At 46.4% G+C, this 25918-nt stretch overlaps 1 protein-coding gene across 2 annotated transcripts in view; it reads right to left on the bottom strand.

The window, feature by feature from the left end:
- The window catches only part of LOC111870925 (ankyrin repeat and sterile alpha motif domain-containing protein 1B), an 84448-nt gene that overhangs the window by 47286 nt on the left and 11244 nt on the right, over window positions 1-25918 (bottom strand). For both annotated transcript variants that reach the window (XM_023863564.2, XM_023863565.2), the window contains exons 2-7: window positions 22331-22411; window positions 21552-21708; window positions 14856-15001; window positions 13518-13637; window positions 4366-4592; window positions 3700-3961 (exon numbers count right to left, since the gene is read on the bottom strand). In XM_023863564.2, coding sequence (XP_023719332.1) covers window positions 3700-3961; window positions 4366-4592; window positions 13518-13637; window positions 14856-15001; window positions 21552-21708; window positions 22331-22411 — 993 coding nt within the window. The remainder of the gene's footprint in view (window positions 1-3699; window positions 3962-4365; window positions 4593-13517; window positions 13638-14855; window positions 15002-21551; window positions 21709-22330; window positions 22412-25918) is intronic.

Genomic DNA, 25918 nt, shown 5'->3' with positions numbered 1-25918 from the left:
TCCTCCTTGATTTGATCATTCTAATTATACTTCGCGAAGAGCACATGTTATGAAGCTCCTCATTATGCAGTTTTCTCCAACCTCCTGTCACTTCATCCCTCTTCGGTCCAAATATCCTCTTCAACACTCTGTTCTCAAACACCCTCAGTCTATGTTCCTCCCTTACTGTCAGAGACCAAGTTTCACACCCATACAGAACCACAGGCAAAATTATAGTTTTGTATATTGTAATTTTTATATTTTTCGACAAGAGACGAGAAGACAAAAGGTTCTGGACTGAATGGTAGCAAGCATTACCTTATTCTTCAACTACAGAACACAAACAGAAAATTTCACTTAACATTAGAAACGTAATGAAGATTTAAGTGGACTGCAGGGCCATATCATAGACGTACAACATGGACTCAGTACGCCCCATGTTCCTTCTAAACTGTGTCAACAACCTACCAGACTACACGCAGTCATAAATCAGAAACTACAGTACGGGAAAATCCCTATGTTAATGTCTCGTGACCCGAACGCAGAACAAAACCTAATTGGAAAGTGGCTTTATGCATTTAAACCTCTGACTCATAATGGTAATTATATGTACCACCTTCTTTGTTTGCACGTTTCGTAAGTTTCTTCTGATTAGTTCCTTGAACAGCATCAAACGGTTCGTCGTTCTACTGGAGGCGCAGAGTTCCCTGTGAGGTACGAACTGAATCTGATATATTACTCAGACGAATTTCTGACTTGACACTGTCGCGGCAGTTGTCACGGCATGATCTGGGCTCACAATTTGGTCCAGTGTAGGGATCAGCTCTTGGTGTTGCCTATGCACTGGATCCTTCGGAATTTAAACGACGCTCTTTCTCCATTTCCGTAATATAGTGTCTCCGTCGCGGGTTCGATTCCCGATGAGGTCATTGGATTTTTTAATTGACTTAATCCTTCCGACCGCAATATGGCCCTGAGGTCGACTCAGCCTCTAACATAAATGAGTACCAGGAATCTTCCTCGGGTTAAAGGGCCGCAGGAGCTTAAGGATGACAACCTCACCGCCATCTGTGAGCCGACTATCTAGAAAATATGGTAGCCTCGACGTCTCACAATCCTGTAGGCCTCCACAGCATGTTACAGGGACAGCTTTACCTCACCATTTAGAGGTCTAGAGTTATCTCTCCCTACGCTTTAACGGGTTCAAAAACACTGGATGGCTGCGATACATGGAGACTTGGCACACGTAACTGAATAGCAATATCCGCATCTTATAACTGGCAAAACAGAACAGGGGAAGCGACTAATGTTTGAGCCAGCACTGAAGCAAGACTGAAGACAATTCCCGCTGTCCCTCTGAGACTTCGTGGGTGTTAAGGTCGATTACATTACATTTCACCTACTTGAGAAGAAACGTTTCTTACGAAACTATGATATACTTAATGAAACGCAAGTGGAGCATGTCCCGTGTTTCAACACCTGGAGCAGTTCGCTTGAGAGGCAGAGGGTAGCCGAGCGTGAAACCCCTGTAACTATATTTGTTTGCATAAAAATACTGCTTTTACTTTCCTTCTCCTATGACTTCATTTTTCGAGTTAATGAACCACGAAACTGAGTAACTTTTGCGTAAAGACAAGTATGAAACTTGGGTTATAAACTTCCGAAAGGGCTCAATAAAATATTAAGAACTGAAAATTTGGGCAGTCCTCCCCGGGACATGTAACCTGAAGTTGGTGCCACGACCGTCCGAGCAATTCTCCGACTTACTTACTTGCTTACCCTGCGCTACGACAAGCGGTGGGTGAGAGGTGAAGGTTCCAACTTCACCATTTGAGGCACAAAATTCATCTTAATAATATCTGAACATTCAGTTCATACCTCACAGAAAACAAAGTCTCTCCGTTACAGAAACGGTTAATGCTGTTTAGGGAAACAGTCGCTGTTTACTGTGAGAACCATACGGAACATACAGATACACTGTGTGGGCAGAATATATAGCAATTCAGTTCGTACCTCACAGGAAACACATTATGTCTCCACTACAGAGCCCAACCGGTTAATGCTGTTTAGGGAAACAGTCGCTGTTTACTGTGAGAACCATACGGAACATACAGATACACTGTGTGGGCAGAATTGCTTTAACGTCACAGCAGGTGGTACATATACTAACCGCTGCGCTTTACAGGTCTAAAGACCGCCGATGTGATTAAGTGCTGCTTCGTCAAGGCTACTTCAGTCTCAGGTGACAGTAACAGATAAATATGAAGCAATGATAAAATAGTGACTAGCATGGGAAAACCAAGTTTTCATCGAATCATCTTGTATTAAGGAAGACTGCGAAGAAAGTGCGTAGAGTATATTTAACGGGGTTATACAGGGAATTGAGATTGTGATGAATCCGTCCCCTGTAACGAACAGACATTAACCTCAGATGCAACTGTTCACTACTGGGACTAGTGAGAATTAGAAAATAAACAGCAGGTCCACTAAACGCACAGACAAGCTAAGTTCACTGGTACTATAGAGGCCTACACTAAACAAAACTGTGTTGCTTCAAAGTCACGTTCTAATGGAACACTACATTAAAATATTAATACATTAAATGTATATTCGGAAATATATTCACGACAACCCTTTTATTTAATTTCCTTCAAAACTGCAAGGGGTACAAACAACGTGTACTGAAAACATGTGCGTCTGATTCTTAATTACAACTTCCTTCGAAAGATTTCTCTCTCCGATATGCGTTCTGCGAGACACGCGCGTTAAAGTGAGAATATTTTCATGTAAAGTAGTCGTTAAACACATCGGATATGATTAAAGTTGAAATGCTTCGAGAATTTTTCGTGAAGTTCTGCAGTACCAAGTTTCACAAAAATCCGTCCAGTGTTCTCCAATTGTTTCACGCGAACTGGCAGAAGGACTAGGGAAACTTAATAATAGGCGCTCTGTAGGATTGCGAATGCGCCTCAAAAAGTAAACGTTTCGGAAGCTAGCCCTGGTTCTGTCATCAGGTGAAAGTATGAACAATATAATATTGCAGCATCCTGTTGCACTGTGTCATCCGACTCCTTGCCGCGTTTGTGCAGCTCTGTTGATATATTACTGTTCACAAGTCTTCGCTGCATGTTTCGGTCTAACTGGCCATCATCAGGTGCATACGATGTTGCACTGAAGGAACCAGCAAATGCCTCTTAATATTCTGGCTTATATAAGGTTATCTTGTCGTTGCTATGCGCGTGTCTGGTGGATGCTTTTGTTGGTTCGTTGCTTTATCCTTTTGGCTTCTACAGAAACACTCAGAACAGCCATACACAGAAAAACTCCGCAAATTATACGCCTGATGATGGTCAGTTAGGCTGAAACATGTAAAAGGTAAAGGTAAAGCTGTCCCTGTACCAGGCCGTGAAGGCCCATAGGCTTCTGAGACGTCGAGGCTCCCACATTTTCTAGACAATGGACTCACAGATGGCGTTGAGGTTGTCAGCCTTACGCACCAGGCCGAAACATAAGGCACGAAGACGTGTGAGGTTGCACAAAGACAGCAAGGAAACCTACTCCGTGGGGTTCAGTCGCTGGAGCTAACCTGACGCACCCAAGGAGCAGGTGTCACAGTGTTATGTGATGGCCGAAGCAGGCTTTGCCTTTAGGCAAAATGTTCAGCAGCATGTGCACAGGTCAGCGAATCTGTAAGAACACATCCGAACCGTCTGTACTCACACAGACATGGGGTCTCCACCGCTCCCCTGGCGAACCTTGGTGCTGTGGTAGAACTCCCAGTGCGTCGGAGACGTGCTGGGAGACGAGGAATCCAAGCCACCGGCTCCAGGAACTGGTACCCGTCCTCCGCCTCTCGTTGTCCGCACGTTTTCGTATGGACTGCCTAAAGTCGAGTCTGGAACCGGAATTGGGGGTAAGGGGTTCCCAAGGTTGTCTCGGTCTTCGGGATCCATGCTGTCCCGCCGACCCGAGGATCGATGTTCTGTTGAACACATCATGAAACATGGACTCTACGTAAGTAATTACTTCTGAGCGCCCAATTCATGGAAACAGAGAAACATGCAAAGTTATCCCTGTGTGTTAAACATGCAGCACGCCATGGGTCAGCAGATATTGCTCCACGCATTCCTGATTTCGCTACTAGAGAAGGCGAGTGGTCAGCCTTACGCCCCAGTAGCTATACTCCCAGAGAAACAGCCCCTGGTACACACTGGACAGTCAGCTGGGTCGGTCCCAGAGCCGGTCTGGACGCTATGGACAGGAGATATGTCTTACCCCTGCCGGGAATTGAACCCTTAATCTTCGGTCGCCCCGTTCGCAGACCATCAGTGTACTTACTCAGCTATTGTCCAAGCCACTGAAAATTCTGTGGAAATGATCTCTTACTTTTTATGATGGCGGTGATGTCATGGGTCACGTGGGCGGGAAATTGCCCCAGCAGGTCCATGACGGTGTTGTGCTGTGCGTCTCGGATGCACAAGTCTACTCCACCGTCCAGCAGCGTCCGCACGACCTCCATCTTGCCACAAAGCGCCGCCTCGTGTAGCGCCGTGCCGCCGGCTGTCCGAACGTTGACGTCCAGCCCCGCCGCAAGCAGTATCGCCACCACAGCTCTGCGGAGAAAGAGAGTCGGGTTCAGATCCCGGCTCTCCTCAAACTAGACCATGACCACTTCTACATCCTTTGTCACTCCCATTCACTGTTCATCCTACCGCTCAACTCGACGTCATCTGAGCTACTGAGAAACATCGTTAAACAAGGAATAAACGCGTGGGCCCGAAACCTGCACCCGGCCTGAAAATGCAGGGGGGGGGGAGCTTCTGTTGGCCCCGAGGATAAATTATCGGGTTCACAAGGGCTCGTCACTGCTCTGCATTCTGGGCCAGATAAACCCATTAAAGTCGGAGTCTCATTTTACGACCGACGGTCAGTTGGCCAGTCTGTCTTGGAATAAAGCACCCATCTGGGGCTGGCGATCAGATCTTTATTACTGACAGACAGTTACGGTCTTGTTTTTTTGTGGGCGCCCTCTCTGACGAGAGGACGGGTTTGTCTTTTGTATATGCTGCTGGCCCTTGCCAGCGCAGTATTTCTCGGGTCCGAGTTCCTTGGAACTCGCGACCATATTTTACTGTCTCAGATTTGAGACTTCCCTCTTCGTTGCCTCCTACGACTCGCAGAGGTAATCGAGCCCGCCTCCACATGGATAAAAAACCTTTAAAATTTCTTCTAAATGGCATATGTAATTTCAGTACGTACCTCACAGGAAAAACATTACGTCTCCGCTACAGAGCCCAACCGGTTAATGCTGTTTAGGGAAACAGTCGCTGTTTACTGTGAGAACCATACGGAACACACAGATACACTGTGTGGGCAGAATATATAGCAATTCAGTCCGTACCTCACAGGAAACATATTACGTCTCCGCTACAAAGCCCAACCGGTTAATGTTGTTTAGGGAAACAGGCGCTGTTTATTGTGAGAACCATACGGAACACACAGATATACTGTGGGCAGAATGCAGAGTTTCTTTACTGTTAAGGCAGGTGGTACGTTTAGTTACTTGATTTTAAACGTTAAAATTAAAAAATAAGTATCTGATATCTGATCACAAAACGTCAATGGCACGATTCGTAGACAACTTTTAGAACAAATTAATTTCTTACCGCCTCTTCCTTAACATAAACGTACAGTCCAGTCGACACAGCCAATCGAGATAAACACTTCGAGGGGATTCTCTGCCAATTTCATTAATATCCGTTTATAATATTTTGAGCAAAACAAAATAATGACCAATCCCGAACGACAGATCTACCAGTCACTCGATTATCGGTTCTCGTAACATAACGGTCGGGTGACACAGGAGAAATGACCTTCTGGTTTCATTACATAGGAACATTACATTACATGGTGTCCAGTAGCCTGGTAATATTATTTCGTAAATAGCCAATAGCAGAACCAACTATAGCGAATGCCACTGCATGACGAGAAATGAGCACGAACGCAGATCAACCATGCGATTATTTTCCCAAAACGCAATAACATCTCCCGTGAAATATGAACCAGACTTAATCTATACATCATATCTGTATAAAATGTCGCCCCTTTGTGAACTTCCGCACTATGATACCGTGCCGGAGGGGGTTGAAATTCGTGAACCATATCGGCCGTTTCATCGTTTTTGGGGGGTGGGTTTGTTTGCCTGTATTAGTATCGCATTCAATCTGCAGGGGTGGGGTCCCTGTAATAGCCTCCGCACTGACTGGCTGACACACGGATGGGTGTGCAACTAGTATCGTGCTGCAATGAGCCAACCCTTGAAATTGACCGGAACAGACGCACCCCACCCCTGAGCGGAGGTCACATGTTTGGGTTCGCTGTCAGGCTTACAAGATGAACATCTCGGTGTGGCCTGGCGTGGTGGCTGAGAATCCACCTTTCGTCATCCTCAAGCCCTCAAAGCAAACACAAGGAGACTATCTCGACTATACTATGACCACTTCCTTCCCAATTCATCATTCATCTATTCATGATATAAGCCTATAACTAGCTACTGACAGCGTCGTCAAATAACCATCCTGAGACTAATAACTCCATGGAGCAGGCTTATTCCTGAGAAGCTGATATTCGGTCAGCTAGCCATGAAATTACTCCCGATTTATGGAGCCCCAAGTACCAAGAGCCCCTTCTGGACCCCATCCCAAGCCATGTGAATCCAATCCACGCGACGGTGAACAAAAATCTTCACAGAGATATGAAAACACGGAGACACATGCACGAGCTTTCACTGCGCATCCCCAGAGGCGCATCACATCCCAGAAGTTCTCGGATGTCGGTGTGAATGAGAGTTACATTCAGAGCCCTCTGCAGCTTGAAGTTAAGAATTCAGCACCTAGCTCACAGCCGCTGCGGGCTAATTCATGACGGCAAGAAATCACCAGCGTCACGAAACGGCAGACAGGACCAAGGACATGCCCGTTCCGCAAAGGCGAGGCATTTCTTGCGCAGCTGTGCCACTATCAGATTCTCAAGAAACACTATATTCCACGCAGTAAGTTGATACGGACTATGCAGTGAACGTTTCCGCAGCAACTGAATTTTGGTTCAAATGAATGAAATTTCTGTTCATGATGCGAAATGTTGTCTCTCGTCTGAAGGCACGAGTACAGACGGAAAACACTTAACAGCGAAGTACTGGGGAGGATATCCATAATGTTACCCCAGAGGTCATCATGTAATGTACATAACTAACTTCATGGAGCTGAGCCCTTCTTGAAAAGCCGCCAATTGTGAAGCTACTCAAGAACTTGCCAGCATTTTATGGAACCCGAAGGTTCATTCCTCCACTGGTCCCTATCCTGAGCGAGTCCCAGTCCATGCCACCCAATTATATCTCTCTATCGTCCATTTTAATATTATAGACCCACTACATCTTGGTCTTCCTAGTGGTCTCTTTCCTTCTGGCTTTACCACCAATATTCTATATGCATTCCTCTTCTCCCCCATTTCGTGTTACACGCGCTTCCCATCTCATCCTCCTTGGCTTTATCATTCTAATTATAACGTGATGTACATTACTCTGTATATTGCAGAAACTGTTCCTGATAACAAGCGCAAGATAACATTATCAGCGGTACAGTAACAGCACGTAACGAGCCGGAGATAAGGAAAACTAGACAATTCGACTCACTGTATCGTTTAACCGTTTGAAGCTACAAATTTATGTATATGAACATTCATTTCCTACCTCGCAGGAAACAGTTCGTCTCCATAGCAACCACCAACAGGGAAATAATCGCTACACTGCGTGGGCAAAATGCATAGTTTTCTGATGTTAAAGCTGATGGTATACGCAGTTACTACTGTATTTTAAAGAGTAACCTATCATACTCGTATTTGAAACTGAATTACATAAGTTGACGTGTACGTAACACGTGGTGTATACCGTTCTTGCACTGAGGAAGCGTCATGTACCCAGTGGTTTGCTGAATATTGCCTGCCAGGTTTCGCTCGCTGTGGTGACAGGAGGTGGGTTAGGGGAGCGAGATATGCTGTCCCGCTATACAAGTACGCCGAGCCGTGATTGCATGCATGCCCGCTCACATATATTAACACATATATACCCCACGGGCATCAGGACCGCAACAGATATGTGTGCTCAGGTACTGAACCCCAGTGCCCCTACATGCAGCCCTTACTACACAAACTTCCTAAGGGTTTGAGGATCTGACGCCGTGTAGTCAGGTAAAGTTGTCACCATGTCTTGTCACTCTACGACCCACATGATGGAGGCTATGAGTTTTTCTGCAGAATTTTGTGAAAATGTACCACACTACACGGTGTCACATGCATGACTCAAAAGTCTGCACCGTGTTTATCAAAGTTCACATTTGCGGGGGTAAGAGCGGTCCTTGCGTTGGCACCCGGCTGTTGCCAGTCACAGAACTTTTCGGCACAAAAAATAACTAAAAGCATGCCATGGTATTTACCAGGATTTTTCGGGGGGGGGGCGTTTAAGCTGTTTATAAATATTTTTGCGGTGCTGTATTTTGCCTAGTGCTGTAGGTGTCTACAGGATAGGAAAACAGCATTTCTTAAAAACTATTTCGATTCTTGGTGTTAATGTTTGATATGTTCCCTACCTTTTTTCAATCTTAAAAATCTTTTTCCAACACAGAGGGGGAGATACATGACATGCCTCTCCCCCGCACACGGCCGGCGTTCATCCATTACTTCACACCCCATGACATAATCCCTAGAGACGTGTTTCCCAAAGTGTGTGCCGTGGAACACCGGTGGGCCGCACGATTTACCAACATATATATACATTCAGTCTGAGCAATCCATCTCGAACACAATGTTTTCTTTCATAGTCAAAGGCTTAACAGACAAAATTTCATTTCTAAGATTTCCCGGGGAAAGGCGCTCGGACCCGCCCAAGTCTTATCTATAGAATGCTGTACGCCCCTGAGCACCCATGTCTTCAATTTCAAAACGACAGCAAACTGTGCCCCACGTATTATAAGAAAGGGAAAATACTGCTTCAGGGAAATAACACCCCCCCTCCCCACTGAGCGGGTTGGTGCAGCGGTGGCGCTCTATACTTGCATGCGTGAGGTTCTGGGTTCGAATCTCGGCTGGGACACTGGCTATCATGAGGTTTCCTCGTGGTATTCCTCACTCCTTCCAGGAAAATTCCGGGAGAGTACTTGGAACAAACCGTGACCTGTTCCTCCCAAATCCTTCCCAATTCATTACGCTTCAGTCGGCGCAGGCGCACAGTGGACTGTGGAATAGCGTCTCATTGAAAGGCTTTTCACATTCGTTCAGTCGGCTCAGTTGGTACAGCCATTGGCTAAGGACTGGATGGCCACGGCTCGATTCCCGACGGGGAAAACAGATTTTCTCTACTCCATAGCGTCCAGTCCTAGAGCCGGGGCCCACTTGGCCTCCTATCGAATGGGTACCGGGGGCTATAACCCTTGGGGTAAAGCGGCCGGGGCGTGAACAATTAAGCATCTGAGTGAGGCCACATCCAACAAGAGTGCCCCAAGCAATTGCACAGACTTCTGGGTCAAAGGTTGGGATGTGCACAAACATGGCGCCCAAACGTGTGATGGCTTAAATACACATTGGAAACGTAAAGCTATCCCTGTAACAGGCGGTGTAGGCCCATAGGGTTGTTAGACGTCGAGGCTCCCACGTTTTCTAGACAATCGGCTCACAGATAGCAATGAAGTTGTCAGTCTTATGCGCCGGACGCCCTTTACCCCCAGGAAGATTCCTGGTACTCATTTCTGTTAGAGGCTACGTAGATCCAAGGTCGATAGTGCGGCTGGAAGGATTAGGTCTGTTGAAAAATTCAATGACCTCATCGGGAATCAAATCCGCGACCTTTCGGCTTGTAGCACAGTGACCCGTAGTAAAATTCAAGTTGCAAATATTATTTAGCGCAGGTTGGATTTGCAGTTCTCGGAATGTGACGCCGTGCAGTTGGGTAGTAGTCCATCGACGGTTCCTCAGCTTCTTGCTCGTTACGTGTTTGGTTTACTCTTCAGGGCCGCAGATGAAGGCAGTACGGTTCCCCGAAATGTCGTTAAGCGTCTACCGGACTAGACGGCGTTACGTCCCAGCTACAAGAAGTGGAGCTACACAGTGCAGCAGGATGCTTAACTCCAGTTTGACGCTCTGTTTGAAGCTCTTACGGCGCCCAACCTGCACGTACTTTCAGACAGTTCACATTTCATTTCCGCAGATCTGAACACTGCGTTCACATATTAATTTGTCCACTACAGCGCCATGTGGAAACAAATCGTGTGTATAAAATCTGAAACACCTGGCCCCCTTCTGTTGTATAATAATTTATATTTTAGAAATCACAAAAGAATGCGGTGACGCAGCCAACATATACCAATATTGCCCGCATATGTTCCCGCGCACATACAGAAGCGACGGGAATACAGGCTACACCCTAATTCGCATGAGCTCATCATGGACCGTTCAACCGAACATAAATCGACACATAGACTGGATGTTGCGAGCGCAGGAGAGGGAGGGATTGGATTGGATTGCATTGGTCAAATGGTGATTGGAAAATACGTTAGTGAGTAATCCTCATGCAGGCCAAATCACATACGGACCACGAATAGCGCTGTAGTCGTTTCAAGCCATCAGTCCTGTCTGCTGCATAGCGAAGCTTTCATGATGATGATGACGGTGATGATGGTGATGATGGCGAGGTAAAAATCATGTATACACGCTTATTCACAGGAAATATAACCCCGCCCTTGTGACCATCAGCGACGGCGTACAGGATTAGCGACGGAACATTCACTAAACTCCCATTTTTTGGCCTCGTTTCGATTAGCAATAAAGCTAACATTCGCTAACATCTGAATTGAAACACGTCTACGGGAAAGCATTCGTTAGAAAAGTGGCATATGTAGAAAAAGAAGGTAAAAAAGGCTTCTTCATAAAACAAAAACTGTGCAGACAAAGTCTCAGCTGTAGAAAAGTTACTGGACTTCCGGCTGAAAAAGGTTTTAAGAAAACCAGAAGAAAGTCCACTGAAATCTGAAGGGAGAAACTATTGCTATTGCCAAGATCACGTGATTCTAATTAGTCTAAGCTGAGCAATGCTTTGACGTTATGATGACGATCTCACCCCGTTTCCATGGAAACATATTAGTTCTCACGTGCATACTCAGATGGCACGTCTAACTAGCATAACATCTAATGAAATTTCATTGGAAATGGCTAATTTTATCAATATAATTATATAGGCCAAGGTGATGCTTTATCGCCACTCCTTTTCAACTTTGCCTTAGAATATGCAATTAGGAAGGTCCAGGGAAACCAGATGGGACCGAAATTAAATGGGACACATCAGCTGTTGGTCTACGCCGATGATGTGAATCTACTGGGTGATATAAACACACAAACTTTAATTGACGCAAGTAAAGAAGTTGGTCTAGAAGTAAACACAGAGAAAACTAAGTATATGTTACTATCTCGTCACCAAAATGCAGGGCAAAATCATGACACAAAGATAGGAAACAGATGTTTTGAAAATGTGGTACAGTTCAGATATTTGGGAACAACGATAACAGATCGAAACCTGATTCAGGAAGAAATTAAGAGGCGATTGAACTCGGGTAATGCTTGCTACCATTCAGTCCAGAACCTTTTGTCTTCTCGTCTGCTGTCCAAAAACATAAAAATTAGAATATACAAAACTATAATTTTGCCCTTGGTTCTGTATGGGTGTGAAACTTGGTCTCTGTCATTAAGGGAGGAACACAGACAAAGAGTGTTTGAGACCAGGGTGTTGAGGAGAATATTCGGACCAAAGAGAGATGAAGTCATAGGAGGTTGGAGAAAACTGCATAATGAGGAGCTTCATAACTTGTACTCTTTTCCAAGTATAATTAGAATGATCAAGTCAAGGAGGATGGGGTGGGCAGGTCGCGTAGCACGAATGGGGGAGACGAGGAATGCGTATAGGATATTGGTGGGAAAGCCAGAAGGAAAGAGACCACAGGGAACACCAAGGCGTAGGTGGGTGGGCAATATTAGAATGGATATTAGAGAGATAGGATGGGATGGATTGGATAGATCTGGCTCAGGATAGGAACCAGTGGAGGGCTCTTGTGAACACGGTAATGAACCTTCGGGTTCCATAAAATGCTGGGAAATTCTTGAGTAGCTGCAGAATTGGCGGCTCCTCCGGAAGGGTTCAATTCCATGAGTAAGTAAGTAATTATATAGGCATAGTGCAATGTTTGTCGTTGTCGTGTCGTTTCCATGGAAACGTACAGTTTCAGGGTACAAACACAGATGGCAGCTCTGTTTTAGAAAGAATGCAACCTCACAGATAAAGATGTAACATACTTCACAGGTGCACATACAAATGAAAGGGAAGAGAGGAGATAAAGGGACGAAAGGGGTAAAGGAAAATACATACAACAGAAATTCGCCGTTAAATTTACACTGGTCTCTTCCCAATTTCTGTGCATGTGAAATTTACTGTCTATAAAAATAAAAGTCGGCAAAAGCACCTGCCCAAAATAACCTGCAAATATAGTGCCTTGGTATAGATGTAGCTGTATTTCCGGAACTTTTCTAAGTTCCGGAAATACAGCTACATATATACCAAGGCACTATATTTGGCAGAACAACAATACGCACTATTTGTGTGGCTATCTGGAGGGAGGGGCGAGTGCAAATGTGGACACTAAGACACCGACACGAACATACGTACTTTCCACGGCTGTTTGACGCTGCATCTTATGCCTCTACTCGCCACAAACTACAACATTTCCGTCCACAATACAACTTGTTCAATTCCTCCTTCTAATTTTCACTTTCACAACAATTTTCGTTTGTCCAACACTGTTTCACTGTGTGGTATATCTCACATCTTCTACCACATATGAATGTGACATGTCCTAATTTAAAATAAAGGACTCTACTAAAATCATTGAAAATCAATACAGTCTAGTTAAAATTTAGTTAATTTTTTCAGTATTTTGCTTGAGGGTTGTCGCCTCTTTATCCGAACTCCATTGTGCAGATGTTCTTTGTTTGGAACACTTGCACAGAGGCATGGGTGTTTGTGGCTCTCGAAATATTGATGTAGTTACCAAGAATTCGTAGCCATTACCAATGTACATAACGGCAGAACAGAATGCGTTAGCCTCTTACACACTCCGAAGGGAGCGGTTACAGCATTAGCTGAAGAACTGGGGAAAACTAAGAAACACCTCAGTCACGACAGCCAGTCTCTAGGTCACTGAACCCGGCATCATCTCAGGTGGAGGCAACCTTACGGGAGCAAAGTCCCTGTGTGTGTTCAGCGAGTTCTCCGGTCCGGCGATTCTGGTTCACAGCGCATGTCCAGAATGTAATGTGGGAGCCTTCAAATGGTAACGTAACAATCTACGTCACTGTCTGATGATGACGCACTCTCAAAGATGTTTTAGACATCAAAGAAACTGGACATCTTAAAGGTAAAATCCGACGTTTTGGTCAATACTTACTTGTGACCGTTTCGGCTGGCCAAATGGAGAGGTGTGTGCCTAAACTGGCTGCCATGCCCCCGTGAATAAGGTTGAATCAGTTCTGGGTGGGTTCGAACCAAAAGTTCCACGGTTTCAAGCCTGCAACAGAGAAGTGTGCCCAAATTATCTACAGAACAGTCCCTCCGCGACACCATCTCTGGCTTTCACTGAACACTGTAAACCGACGTGGAAAACCTTCCAACACTGAGGCCTGCTCCTGTCTCGACATCTCTCTGTGCATTGCTTCACGGCGCTGTCTGTACCTAGACGATACAGCGTCCAATAGCGGCCTCCGTAGTCTAGGGGCAACGTTCCCACCTCATGACTCAAGGTACGCGGGTTCAAACCCGGCGGAGGTCGTGGAATTTTTAAGGGCGGAAAAATTCAGGGAACAAGTGCTCCGGGAGGGACTTTAAGCCGTGGGTCCCGTGTCGTAGATTTACGGCACGTAAAAGATTCTCATGTCTCTAGGAGACCTCTGAGCAAAATTAGGCAACAAGTTTCCCGCCTAAGTAGTTTCCAATGCCTCTGGTAGATGGGGGAAATATCAGGTACCGAGGGCCGACCTCGTTGCCTGAACGGGGCTGATAGCACACACCAGTACCGGTAGAGTATGGCGACAGTAGAAATTAAAGGGGGACGCACAATGCACCAATAACTGGTCTAAATGCATGGGGAAACCCACCCCCTCTAATAATAATAATAATAATACAGCGTCCAATGGTGCGATGAATGTTGAACTGGAAAGGATCTGGAAGGGGCCAATGATGGCCCCATCGAGGTACTATTTCTGCTTTGCCTTGGAGGGGCTGAATCCCGGTATCTGGTGTCCCGGTCGACATTCGAACCGAGAACCTCTATGCTAGCCAACTCCTCCAATACGACCATCAATCTACTTAGTGTTAAGACTATGGTTATACAGGGAGTAGCGATTCAGAGGAACCTGGTACCTTCAAACCCGAACATGGAGGTTCCTTCGAAACGTCGGCAGTGATCTACCAGACTACATGGAGTCACATCCAAGAAAAAATACAATATTAAAATATGCCTATACGAGAACCTATCTGGCGACAAAAGATGATTTTTCGACATGATTCTGAACGTTGGTGACAAATAATTGAATTATACGAGAAAAGTACGTGCTTAGGTTTGATTCAATCAGTAATTCATCATCAACGTATATTATTCTGTCCAGATCCTAATTCTATATGAACAGATTCTTTCTCATGTGATGCATATTATCTTCTGGGATGAGGGCCGATGAGCAGGCCAAGCAAACATAGCCCTCTGTCTAGACGTGGGCGTCTTGTGCCTCACCTGCCATACTGAGCTGCCAAGTCGAGGGCTGTCTCTTCTCTGCTGTTCCTGATGGTCGGGTCACACGAATGCTCCAGAAGCTGGCTAACCACAGCAGTGTGCCCATACTGGGCCGCACAATGCAGTGCCGTCTCGTTGTCCTTCGTCTGCAAAAGAGGATCATCCTGTAGAACAAGCTATCCTACGGGTTTCTTTAAACACTGTCAAAATGCTTCCGCATACTGGGCGACATGGCGCAGTGCCATCCTGTTGTCCTTCACCTGTACATGTCAGTCGATTGAGAGATCGCAGCACAACGTAATAACATGTACTCATTCCTCCACAAAATAGGACCACCCTGTATAATATGTTATCCGATTGTAGCGGGGGGTGTTTTGCGATGCTGGGAGCAGCTAGAATATTCAGCATAGAAATGTAAAATAGCAGAGATGAACTGGGAAGGATTTGAAAGGAAACCGGCGTGATCCAATCCAGTTATTATACAGGTATTTGCCTGAAGGGACTGAAGAAGACCACGAATTCGTGTTAGGGCGGTGTGTCCCCTCCCCCCGCGGAGATTCGAACCGAACACCTCCATATAATCAGTATACCGTTCCTTACGTAACTCGACTCCATTGTGTCAGTACATCTGTACCTCGGTTAGATACAGGGGTAGTTTCAGCTGTGCTCAGGGGTTGGAGGGAATGAAGAGTCATGCTCGTAGTCACATTAGAGACAGGAGAAGGAGCCTCCCCCACCACAGACGGACGGACTGAATGTAGTATCTGCAACAGACGTTGATGTTCACCGAGTGAAACTGACACTTCGATCCCACCCCAGGACGTTCGCATCATCTCAGTAGCCAATTACAAACCGGACCAATGAATTTCAACTACAGAATTTTTAGTACAAAAAAAAACTTTCCACCTCCTCCCCTAATTCTCCTCAAACCCTTTCATACAGTTTGCATATAAAAACCGGTTGTTGAGGTGAAATGAACACTAGAAGGACGGGAGAGGGTAGGAAACAATGTAATAATATAAAAGTTACAGCAGAAACACTGGCATGAATAAAAAAGAGATGGGAAAGAAGGAAAAATGACGAGACGGATGACAGGAGGAGGGAGGGGGAGAGCATAACAGAGAAATGAAATCTGGTTCGCTCCGCCACTTTGCTTCAGCGACTAATCCAGTTTTCCGGTAGCTGGCCTTGCTCTGCAGTGAGCGAGGGATGAATATTGAAACAGTGAAGGCAGATGACAAGTTATCCAGTCAACCGAATGCCACGCCACTTCAATCCAATTCCATACCATTCCTCGCTCTTCGCAATGCCCCCCGCCCCCAAATCCTAACTCCAGACAATTTTGTTCCAAAATATATAATTAGATATAAAAACAATTCTGACTTGTTTAAAGCTGAAAGGGAAGTTGGTGCCCAGGGTGCAGGTCAGGGCGAGAAGTTGTGTAGCCGGATCCTGGGGTTGGCTTCTCACCGTGGAGACACGGTTTGAATCCCGGGCGACTTCATGCGAGGTTCTTCGTTCACTGTTCCATAGGTTTCCCCCTGATAATCACAATTCTGCTATTGTGCCATACGCACCTATCCCCGCCCGCCGAGGTGTGCAACAGGCAGCACAGTATCATACATCCAGTCCCTACGGTAAGGCGGGTCTTCGTCTCTGATACGGCGCATGGCTGATTTCATTCAGCCAGAAGTTACTAAGCCACACGATAAGTTTACTCCATCATACTATTTACAAGAATTAAATAAAGGTAAAATTATCCCTGTAACAGGGAGGGACATAAGAGTTGTGAGATGTCCATGCTCCCACATTTTCTAGACAATCGGCTCACAGATGGCGGTGAGGTTGTCAGTCTTATGCGCCGGCCGCCTTTTACCACCCAGGAAGATTCCTGGTACTCATTTCTGTTAGAGGCTGAGTCGACCCCAGGGCCATAGTGGGGCTGGAATTATTACAAGAATTAAATAAAGGTAAAGTTATCCCTGTAACAGGGCGTGGAGGCACATAGAGTTGTGAGATGTCCATGCTCCCACATTTTCAAGACAATCGGCTCACAGATGGCGGTGAGGTTGTCAGTCTTATGCGTCGGCCGCCTTTTACCACCCAGGAAGATTCCTGGTACTCATTTCTGTTAGAGGCCGAGTCGACACCAGGGCCATAGTGCGGCTGGAATTATTACGTCAATTAAAAAATCCAATGACATCGTGAATCGAACCCGCGACCTTCCGGCTTCCAACACAGCGCTTCAACCAACTACGCTACCGCGTGTCCCGCAATGTAAGTAATAATAAGATTATGAATTTTGGCATACAAATTGAACCGTTCTTTTCAGAGTGGGGTGAGACTGAGTCCCGTGGCAATTTGGCAGCAAATGGCCCCCGGATAAGAGATGACATAAATGATGCATTTACCGCGAGGAGAATAGGCGGGGGAAACCGAAGTATCCGCTGAAAACCAGCCCCACTGCCACAGATCTCGCATGAACTGCATTGGGACTTAACCTGGGCCGTCCCGGTCAGAATTAGAACCTGTTCTAAGATACAAGCTCAGTACGAGAGGAACTAAGGCGGGAGATAAAGAAATCTGACCATCACGAGCCACAAGCACGAAACAACAAAACTGTCAAGCTCCTAGGTCCCTCTAAAAATGAATCTCGTAAGCGTCGCGTCTCCATGTGCTATGCTTTTGTTCCTCGCGGCCAGCAGCGGCGCTGTACACGCAGTGGTGTGTGCTCGCTGGACAGGCATTGTGCATCACCATGGAGATGGGCATCAGGCGCTCCAATTCCATCATAACGCTCCGATAAATACAGATCCCGTGTGACAGCACCCACCCACACAGGGACATCCACGCCAAGCCGAAACCTCCATCTTACTTAGCTCCTGAGCTGTAACGCAGCCGACGTTTCGGAGCAACATATCGCCTCTATCTCCACAGACAACACTTAGCTTCATAGTCATCGCTGTGAGCACTTCAAATCCACCGTACTTACTTACTTCTTGTTCTGCGCCTCGAGTTTCAGAACGTTAAACAACATAAGAGTCGCATAACTTTGAAGATTTTAGGTTACCACAGCGGTGACTAGTAAGAATGCCGCCTTCTGGGCTGCAGCCACCTGCTCATGCTGGTTCCCTACTCGCGGATTTCTTATACCCTGTTTACACAATATCTACACGGCGCCAAATCCAAGAAGACGGAATTCTTGTTTTCCTGCTCTCCCCAAGCAGGTCTGTTGCCTGGATAATTCCCTGGTATTGTTTTACGGGCGACAGCAACAGCACGTCTCGCACTTGATGGTGACAAGAACGGTTTCTGGAACAAACAGAATGGCGTACGTCACGCGATTTGTTCCCTCCTCCCATCACTTAACGTGCAGTTACTCTCCTCGGATGCCGTGCTCCTCCTTCAAGGCGAGAGGCTGCATTTCACGGCCAGGTAAAACAAACACGTTACTCGTACGAACCAAAATCCAATTCGTATGAAATTTCTCTAAGTAACTAACCAACCATCTCCATGAAGTAATATCTTTCTTCAGAAGCTAACAGTGGCTCAGCTTCTCATGAAATTTACCGCCGTTTACAGAGGTTCACCGCCGTCTCTACAAAATCCCACCTAGTCCAAAGTCGTATGTAACAGTTCGTAATACTGCTGTCCTTTCGCTGTTTGCCCTCCATTCAAACCGTACGCCAGAGGATCACTCCTCATCGGAGGTCAGATGCTTCTTCCACAATAAGTTTCGATCGAATATGGTCCATCATCAGGCAGATTACATGCATACACACAACGCCGTCGAAACTGGGTTAAAATTAGGTCTATATTATTGCTAAATGTTGTTAAAATTAATTAAACCTTTTCTTTTTCCAATTTTACTTTATTTTATGGTTTCCTGTATTTCGTTCATTAATTAATTAATTCATTCATTCATTCATTAATGGATCTACAGCCCTTTGTTGGACCCTGGCCTCTCCTTCAGTTTTGTAATATTTTGTACACAGACGGTAAGACTCTTTGTGCGGGGAATCAGCTCGTCTGAAGGCCGCTACTTACACACAGGACAACACAAGCACAAAATAAACGCGCACACAAACATTCATGCCTCGAGTGGGATTCGACCCCACGCTCCCAGTGTTTGAGCGGGCGAAGACAGTTCATTCCTTAGACCGCGCGGCCACCGTGATCGGGGCCTGTACAGTATTTCCTACTTTCTTGAATTCTAGAGTGAGTTGTGTATATGGATTCTGTTACTGTAGTACTGTGTGGTACTGGTACACATTGCAACTAATGCGCTTTAAAGTATTAAAAAACTCCGTGGCCTGTAGTCCGCAAACGAACTACACCGACCGAGCGACCGCCGCTTGTCGACGAAGTTAGTGCAAACTTTTGTGGAAAGAGGGAGTCGCGTGGTCTGCGCAACGGATCCCAACGGCCATTTTTCTCCGTCTTCTAGACCGGAGCCGCTATTTCCTTGAAATAGCTGCTCAATTGTCCTCACGAGGCTGAGTGGACCCCGTTCCAGACCTACTACTTCTCAGAAAATCTGTTAGCGCAGGGAATAGAACACGGGATCTCTGGATCTGTAGGCAGGAACTCTGACCACTAGACCAGAAATGAAATTCTGGTGGACAGCCCTGACCTAGCCAACATCACTCAGTACTTGTTCGCGATAACTCGTGACCCTCAGCAGTTTCTGTTATTGGGAACGCGGTGCGTAATGAAGGAGAACATTCAGTGTAATTAAACTGCATGCGACCCTCCAACAGGCCCGGGTACTTGTCGGACAAGCCCTAAGTCATTATTGCTATTACTTCAACATGTTAAATGGACAAGAAGTTGACTGACTCGTCGGACCCGGCGAAGTAGCCAATTGACGGCGGACAGTGCCGTGGGTCACAGGCAAACAGCTGCCAGTGATGACGAAACTGATTAACGAGCGAACTCACCCCCGGCCCCATCCCCCCCCCACCCGTGTCTTAATCACGTCCTCTACCGACATCCACCCCGCACTTGAAACGTTAAGGACGTTTACGCGCGTTGATTCCTAACGGAACGCGGGTTACATGAAAGGAAGCTAGCAGTTAGCACTTAAATATTTATCGAACTACATAACTAGTCAGAATAACAGTTTACTTTATCGACCGAGGTGGCGTTGCGGTAATGCTCCTGGTTCGCACTCGGGAGGTACTCGGATCAAACCCCGGAAAAACAACCTCAGTAATCACTCTAGGTAACAGACGGATAGCACCTCAAACAGAGCACGATCGTTTCCTTCCAGATCTTTCCCCATTCGTCATTCATGTTACCTTTCGTTGCTACTCACCGCCACGTCACATCAGTTTATTGTATTACGTTGTGGACGCGGCTGAGGGGACCGCAGTCAGAGAGAAGGCACCGTCACTCAGCTCGACGTACTAGCCCGGTACTTGCGTGGAAGAACTGAGAAAACTACAAACATCACTCAATGTAACCGGTTCGAAATTCGAATTCACATCCTCCAGAGTACGGAACAGGAGAATTACACTAGCTCCATGAAGCAGATCCCGAGCCGCTCAGCTGGCCAACAAATGAAATCCGAATGTTCATTACCGTGTTCACAAGAGCCTCCAGCGCACCCTATCACTAAGCCAGAACAACCCAGACCGTACCTTCACCCATGTTTTCTTACGAGCATTTTAGTCTTTCCCGGGTCAACCAGGATAGCTCAGTTAGTATAGTGACTAGATTACGGGCTCGAACAGTCGGAGTCAGGGTTTAATTCCCAGCAGGGGAAAAAAAATACCCTAATTTTCATAGCTTTCAGACAGCCTCCTTTCCCCCGGCGGTAAAGCGGCCGGGGCGTACAGCTGACCACTCTCCTCCAGTTATTCTCGACGTTAAAAATACGTGGATGTATACCCCACACCCCCTTACGTCTTCATGGCCTGATTCCTATTTAAGTAGCCTGTTGTTCCCTATTTATTATTATTATTGGAGGGGGTGCGTTTCCCCATGCACCGCGAATAATAGTCTATTGTACGTCCCCATTTAAAATTCTACCAGTCTCCATACCCTGCCAGTACTGGTGCTCGCTATGAGCCCCGTTCAGCCAGCGAAGCTGGCAGGGGTTCCCGATACTTCCCCATCTACCGGAGGCATTGGAAACTACTTGGGCTGGAAACTGCCTAATTTTGCTCAGAGGTCTCTTAGAGACATGAGGATCTTTTACGTGCCGTAAATCTACGACACGGGACCCACGGCTTAAAGTCCCTCCCGGAGGACTTGTTCCCTGAATTTTTCCGCCCTTAAAAATTCGACGACCTCCGCCGGGTTTGAACCCGCGTACCTTGAGTCATGAGGTGGGAACGTTACCCCTAGACTACGGAGGGCGCCTATTGTTCCCTAACTGGTAACCGCCTCTGCGGTCTAGTGGTCAGCGTTCCTGCCCACAGATCCAGAGGTCCGGGTTAGATTCTCGGGACTACCAGACTTTTTCTGAGAAGTAGTGGGTCTGGAAAGGGGTCCACTCAGCCTCGTGATGATAACTGAGGAGCTACTTAAAGGAAATAGCGGCTCCGGTCTAGAAAACCGAAATTAACGGCCGTGGGAATTCGTTGCGCTGACCACGCGAAAACTCTATCCGCAGAAGTTGGCACTAAGCGATCGGTATAGTTCGCTTGCGGACTGAAATCGCCCCCCCCCCCCCCCCTCACTGGTGCTTACTGTGAGGTTGACGTTTGGCACCGACGGCCCATGGCACAGCAAGAGGCGAACGACGTCCACGTTGCCGGTCCAGGCGGCCAAATGGAGCGGCGAGGATCCCTTCACGTCCAAAATGTTGGTGGAGGCCTCGTGAGCCAGCAGCAGCTGGACCACTTCCCTGTAAGGAACCAGATGAACGTGCGTCATCCACACATGGGGAATTTTGTTCCGTAAGATTGCCTACACAAGCTATGACGTACCCTGGTTCGTAGAGCTGGTGGACTTTAACACATTCGCTATTCTTCTTAGCTACTTCTGAATCGTGCCAAAATGAACACAGCCTAAAGAGGCAGACCTCCTGTCCCTCAATGAGGGGAATGCGAGGCAATTACCAAGAAGTGTACTATGCATGCTGAAAACATTGGCATAATTTTCTGACGACTATTACTAATGCCACATTGAAGATTAATGTGCTCCTAATTTATATATTGGTGCCCACTCAGCTTAGCAGAAATTTCACCCTATCCCCACCCCTTCATAATTTCATACGTGTGCATAAAGATTCAGGTTTTCATTTTAAAAATCTGTTGCTATTCTATCCATTTCGTGATGTTACTACCACACAGAGGATTATAAACAATTCAGTTTTACTACAAACCATTTCCAGTGGCAATAATGAAAGTTAGGATTTGAAAGGGGGGTGCGACAGTGTGGTGCTAATTTCAAGGGAACGGATACGACCAAGAAGCATTTGGTGAGCTGTTCTGCCGATACAGACATATGGTATGAGGTGGACTTACTTGTGTCCGTTCAGCGCCGCGTGATGAAGCGCAGAGTAGCCACTGCTGTCCTGAACATTTGCCCCAGGTCCGCGGCGCAAACTGAAAACAAACAAACAGATGCAACAAGTCCAAGACTAGCATACCCACCGGTATATTCTAGGGGTAACTGTGTAGAACAGTGTTTGGGAGCTGCGTAATTGCGTTCCCAGAGCAGACACATTCTATCCTGAGTTCTCTTTGTTTTTCTCAGTCCCTCAAAGTACATTAGGCCAGAACCGCTTCCTTCAAAACCCTTTCCAGTTCACCAACCAACGCTACATATCCTAGCTACTGACAATGAAGTAAAATAACGAACGACAAACTCCAAAACATTCCTACAAGCCAGATTAACACTTGCCTTCAAATCAGGAAGATGATTTTCCCAATAATTACAATTTTGCTGCTTGAAAAATTATATAGAAGTGGAGGGCTGGTAGAATATTTACAGTGACTGAATGAAAATGGACGAGAAATAAAATAGAAATCCTTTGGATCTCAAAACATAAAATCCCTGTTCTCGCCAGGACGCGAACTCCTGCCTTTCGTTTAGTCCGTAGGAAATCTTTCATTGAATTACTACGCCGACTGGGTAACACAGTTAGACCCCTGAGGCATGTACTTCATCTAAGTCACATTAAACAATTCAGTCCATACCTCTCATGAAACACATTACGTCTCCGCTACAGAGCCCAACCGGTTAATGCTGTTCAGGGAAACAGTCGCTGTTTACTGTGCGAACCATACGGAACACACAGATACACTGTGTGGGCAGAATATATAGCAATTCAGTCCATACCTCTCATGAACCACATTACGTCTCCGCTACAGAGCCCAACCGGTTAATGCTGTTCAGGGAAACAGTCGCTGTTTACTGTGCGAACCATACGGAACACACAGATACACTGTGTGGGCAGAATATATAGCAATTCAGTCCGTACCTCACAAGAAACACATTGTGTCTCCGCTACAGGGCCCAACCGGTTAATGCTGTTTAGGGAAACAGTCGCTGTTTATTGTGAGAATCATACGGAACATGTAAATGTACTGTGGGCAGAATGTGGGATCTGTGAGTGTTATAGCAGGTGGCACATATACGAGTAGTTATCGCCGTGCTCCAAGTGGTTAGAGTGGAAGAAATGCTTCTATACAATGCCGGCATCCACCTACCGAGCGAGACTGTCAAACACTTTGTTCGGCCTGAAGGCCACGCAGAGACAATAAGTGCCTTAATAAAGGGGCCCTTCTGTATTCAGCAGACGACAGCCAATATGGCAGGGCACACTGCTTCGCTTCTGGTGGGCTCAGTTCGCGATAAGTAATGTTATGTAGCAGCAGTGGTAATTAATGTAGGAGTCTTACAGACACTCACGTAACTGTCTGAGACCCTGGAAGCATAACTGCACGGGTCAGCACACTGAAGGGGGGAAAAATGGACCGAGAACGGAGGAAGAAATAGAAGATTAAGGGATAAAGTGGAAGAGCTGAAGAAATAAGAGGAAAATCATGGCAGGACAGAAGTTGGAGAAAAAAAAAGAACAACAATAAAAATGAGAAATAGGCTGCTTCTTCCTCGTGCCTTCTTCGTCTACCTACGAACAAACACTAGCGTAACACCTATTGAGAACACAGCAGCAAGCCTCATGACCTGTTACATTAGCCTCCCTACCGCTAACTTCCCTTCTTCTCTGCAGTATTCCTTTCTAGTGCTACATCTTATTGAATGATGCATCGAGGCCAATGTTTTGGCGCCATTTTCTACATTCGGGAGACGCACCATTAGAATCTCAAGCCGGAAGGAACACTCTCTATCCTGACTGTTTTAGTGGTTTTCCTCAGTCTAGCCAGGCAAATACCGACACACTACCTCGACCTGGCAACGACTTCTCACTTCCAAAACTTCTGTAATTGAAGATTCACTACTCACCCTACCATGGGACGCTACAGAGTCTAAGCTACTTACAGTGTCGTTAAATAAACAACAAATAAATAAATAAATTTACTTTTTGGCGCTATAAGGCTCTGGGTTCTACCCGACGGGTACGGGGGGGGCTCCTTCACGGGGTAAAGGTGCTAAAGCGTAAAGCTGAGGTTGAGACTACGTGGATCTATACCGCTACTCCCCCAATACGTCTTCACCGCATGATGCTTTCATGAGCACAGGGATAAGCAGTAAAGTTGGGTCAGGAGTCGCGCATGAATCCCCAAATCTCACACCTGCTCTAAAAAAAAAGTGAAATAAAACTATCCCTGTAACAGGCCGTGAAGGTCCATAGTGTTTGAGACGTTGAGGGTCCCACATTAGCTAGACAATCGGCTCAAAGATGGCGGTAAGGTTGTCAGCCTTAAGCGCCGGCCGCACTTTACTCTCCAGGAAAATTATTTAATTAATTCCTGGTACTCATTTCTGTTAGAGGCTGAGTCAACTCCAGGGCCATAGTGCGGCTGGAAGAATTAGGTCAACTGAAGAAAATCCAAGGACCTCATCGGGACTTGAACCGGCTTGTAGCAGAGCCCCCCAACCAACTACGCTACCGCGTGCTCCCACACCTGCTCTATATAGGCTAAATGTTACGTAAGAAGGGGGCAGGGAGGGAAGGAAGAAGCGGGATCGATTGTGCTCCAGTGCCAAGGGTTGACTTCCAGGGGTTGTTCTCATGATTTCCAGCCCTCTCTTGCTCCTACGAATCTAACCGTCGGCAACCAATTTTCACTTTCGGGTCTAAAGGGATGCTCTGAGACAAGTAAACAGAGGGTGGCATGGAGTTACTTGTGATTCACACGGACTGTGTGTCCCAGGAGATATGAAGAAAGCATTCAGTTCGGAGAAAGTCTGCTGCCATTCCGTCTTCCTGTCAGCTATCTACAAACGCGACACCTTGCAGCCCGGTAGATGTCCACCGACGTTTCGGAGGAACGTAAAGTAAGCCAAACAAGCAACCAGCAAGAAGCATGTGACGTGTACAGCTGTGGACGCAGTACGTTTCTAGAAAAGCCGGTAAACCTCTACCAGACTACACGGTATCACATCCCAGGGGACACCACTCTTCATAGTCACCGCTGTGAACTTAATTCCGTCCCACAACCGTCCCTGTTGTCTCGTAAGGGTGTGACCGAGAAGGGTGGCTCAACCGGTAACGCTGCGGAGGTGTTCGGTTCGAATATCGGCCGGGGCACCAAGTATTCTGAGGTTACAGTGGTTTTTCCCTTAGACCCTCCAGACAAAGAACCTTAAATTGATCCATTATCTCTTTCTTCCACTTCCTTTCCAATTAGTTCTTCACTATCATCCAATCATTAGGCCAGATTTCCTGAAAACACTACTATATTCTAGTCCACTGGCAGCGCTGAAACGAGCTGCAACCCTCAGCACTTTTGCCACTGCAATGCTGCTCACGTAACCGAGTGCTGTGGGATCTAAAAAATTAGAGAAACACGCAAGATTCATGACCCAGATCACTGTATATGACCGTAAAGGTCCTTCAGCACAGCATCTGCTAATAATAAACGTAATGTATTTTTCATGGAATTCAAGCATTTCTCTTGATACTGAAGTCCGACAGAGAACAG

This window comes from Cryptotermes secundus, unplaced genomic scaffold, assembly GCF_002891405.2.
Source record: "Cryptotermes secundus unplaced genomic scaffold, Csec_1.0 scaffold928, whole genome shotgun sequence".
NCBI lineage: Eukaryota > Metazoa > Arthropoda > Insecta > Blattodea > Kalotermitidae > Cryptotermes > Cryptotermes secundus.
Note: the sequence above shows the minus strand (reverse complement) of the source record. Positions and strands in the feature narration are given on the sequence as shown.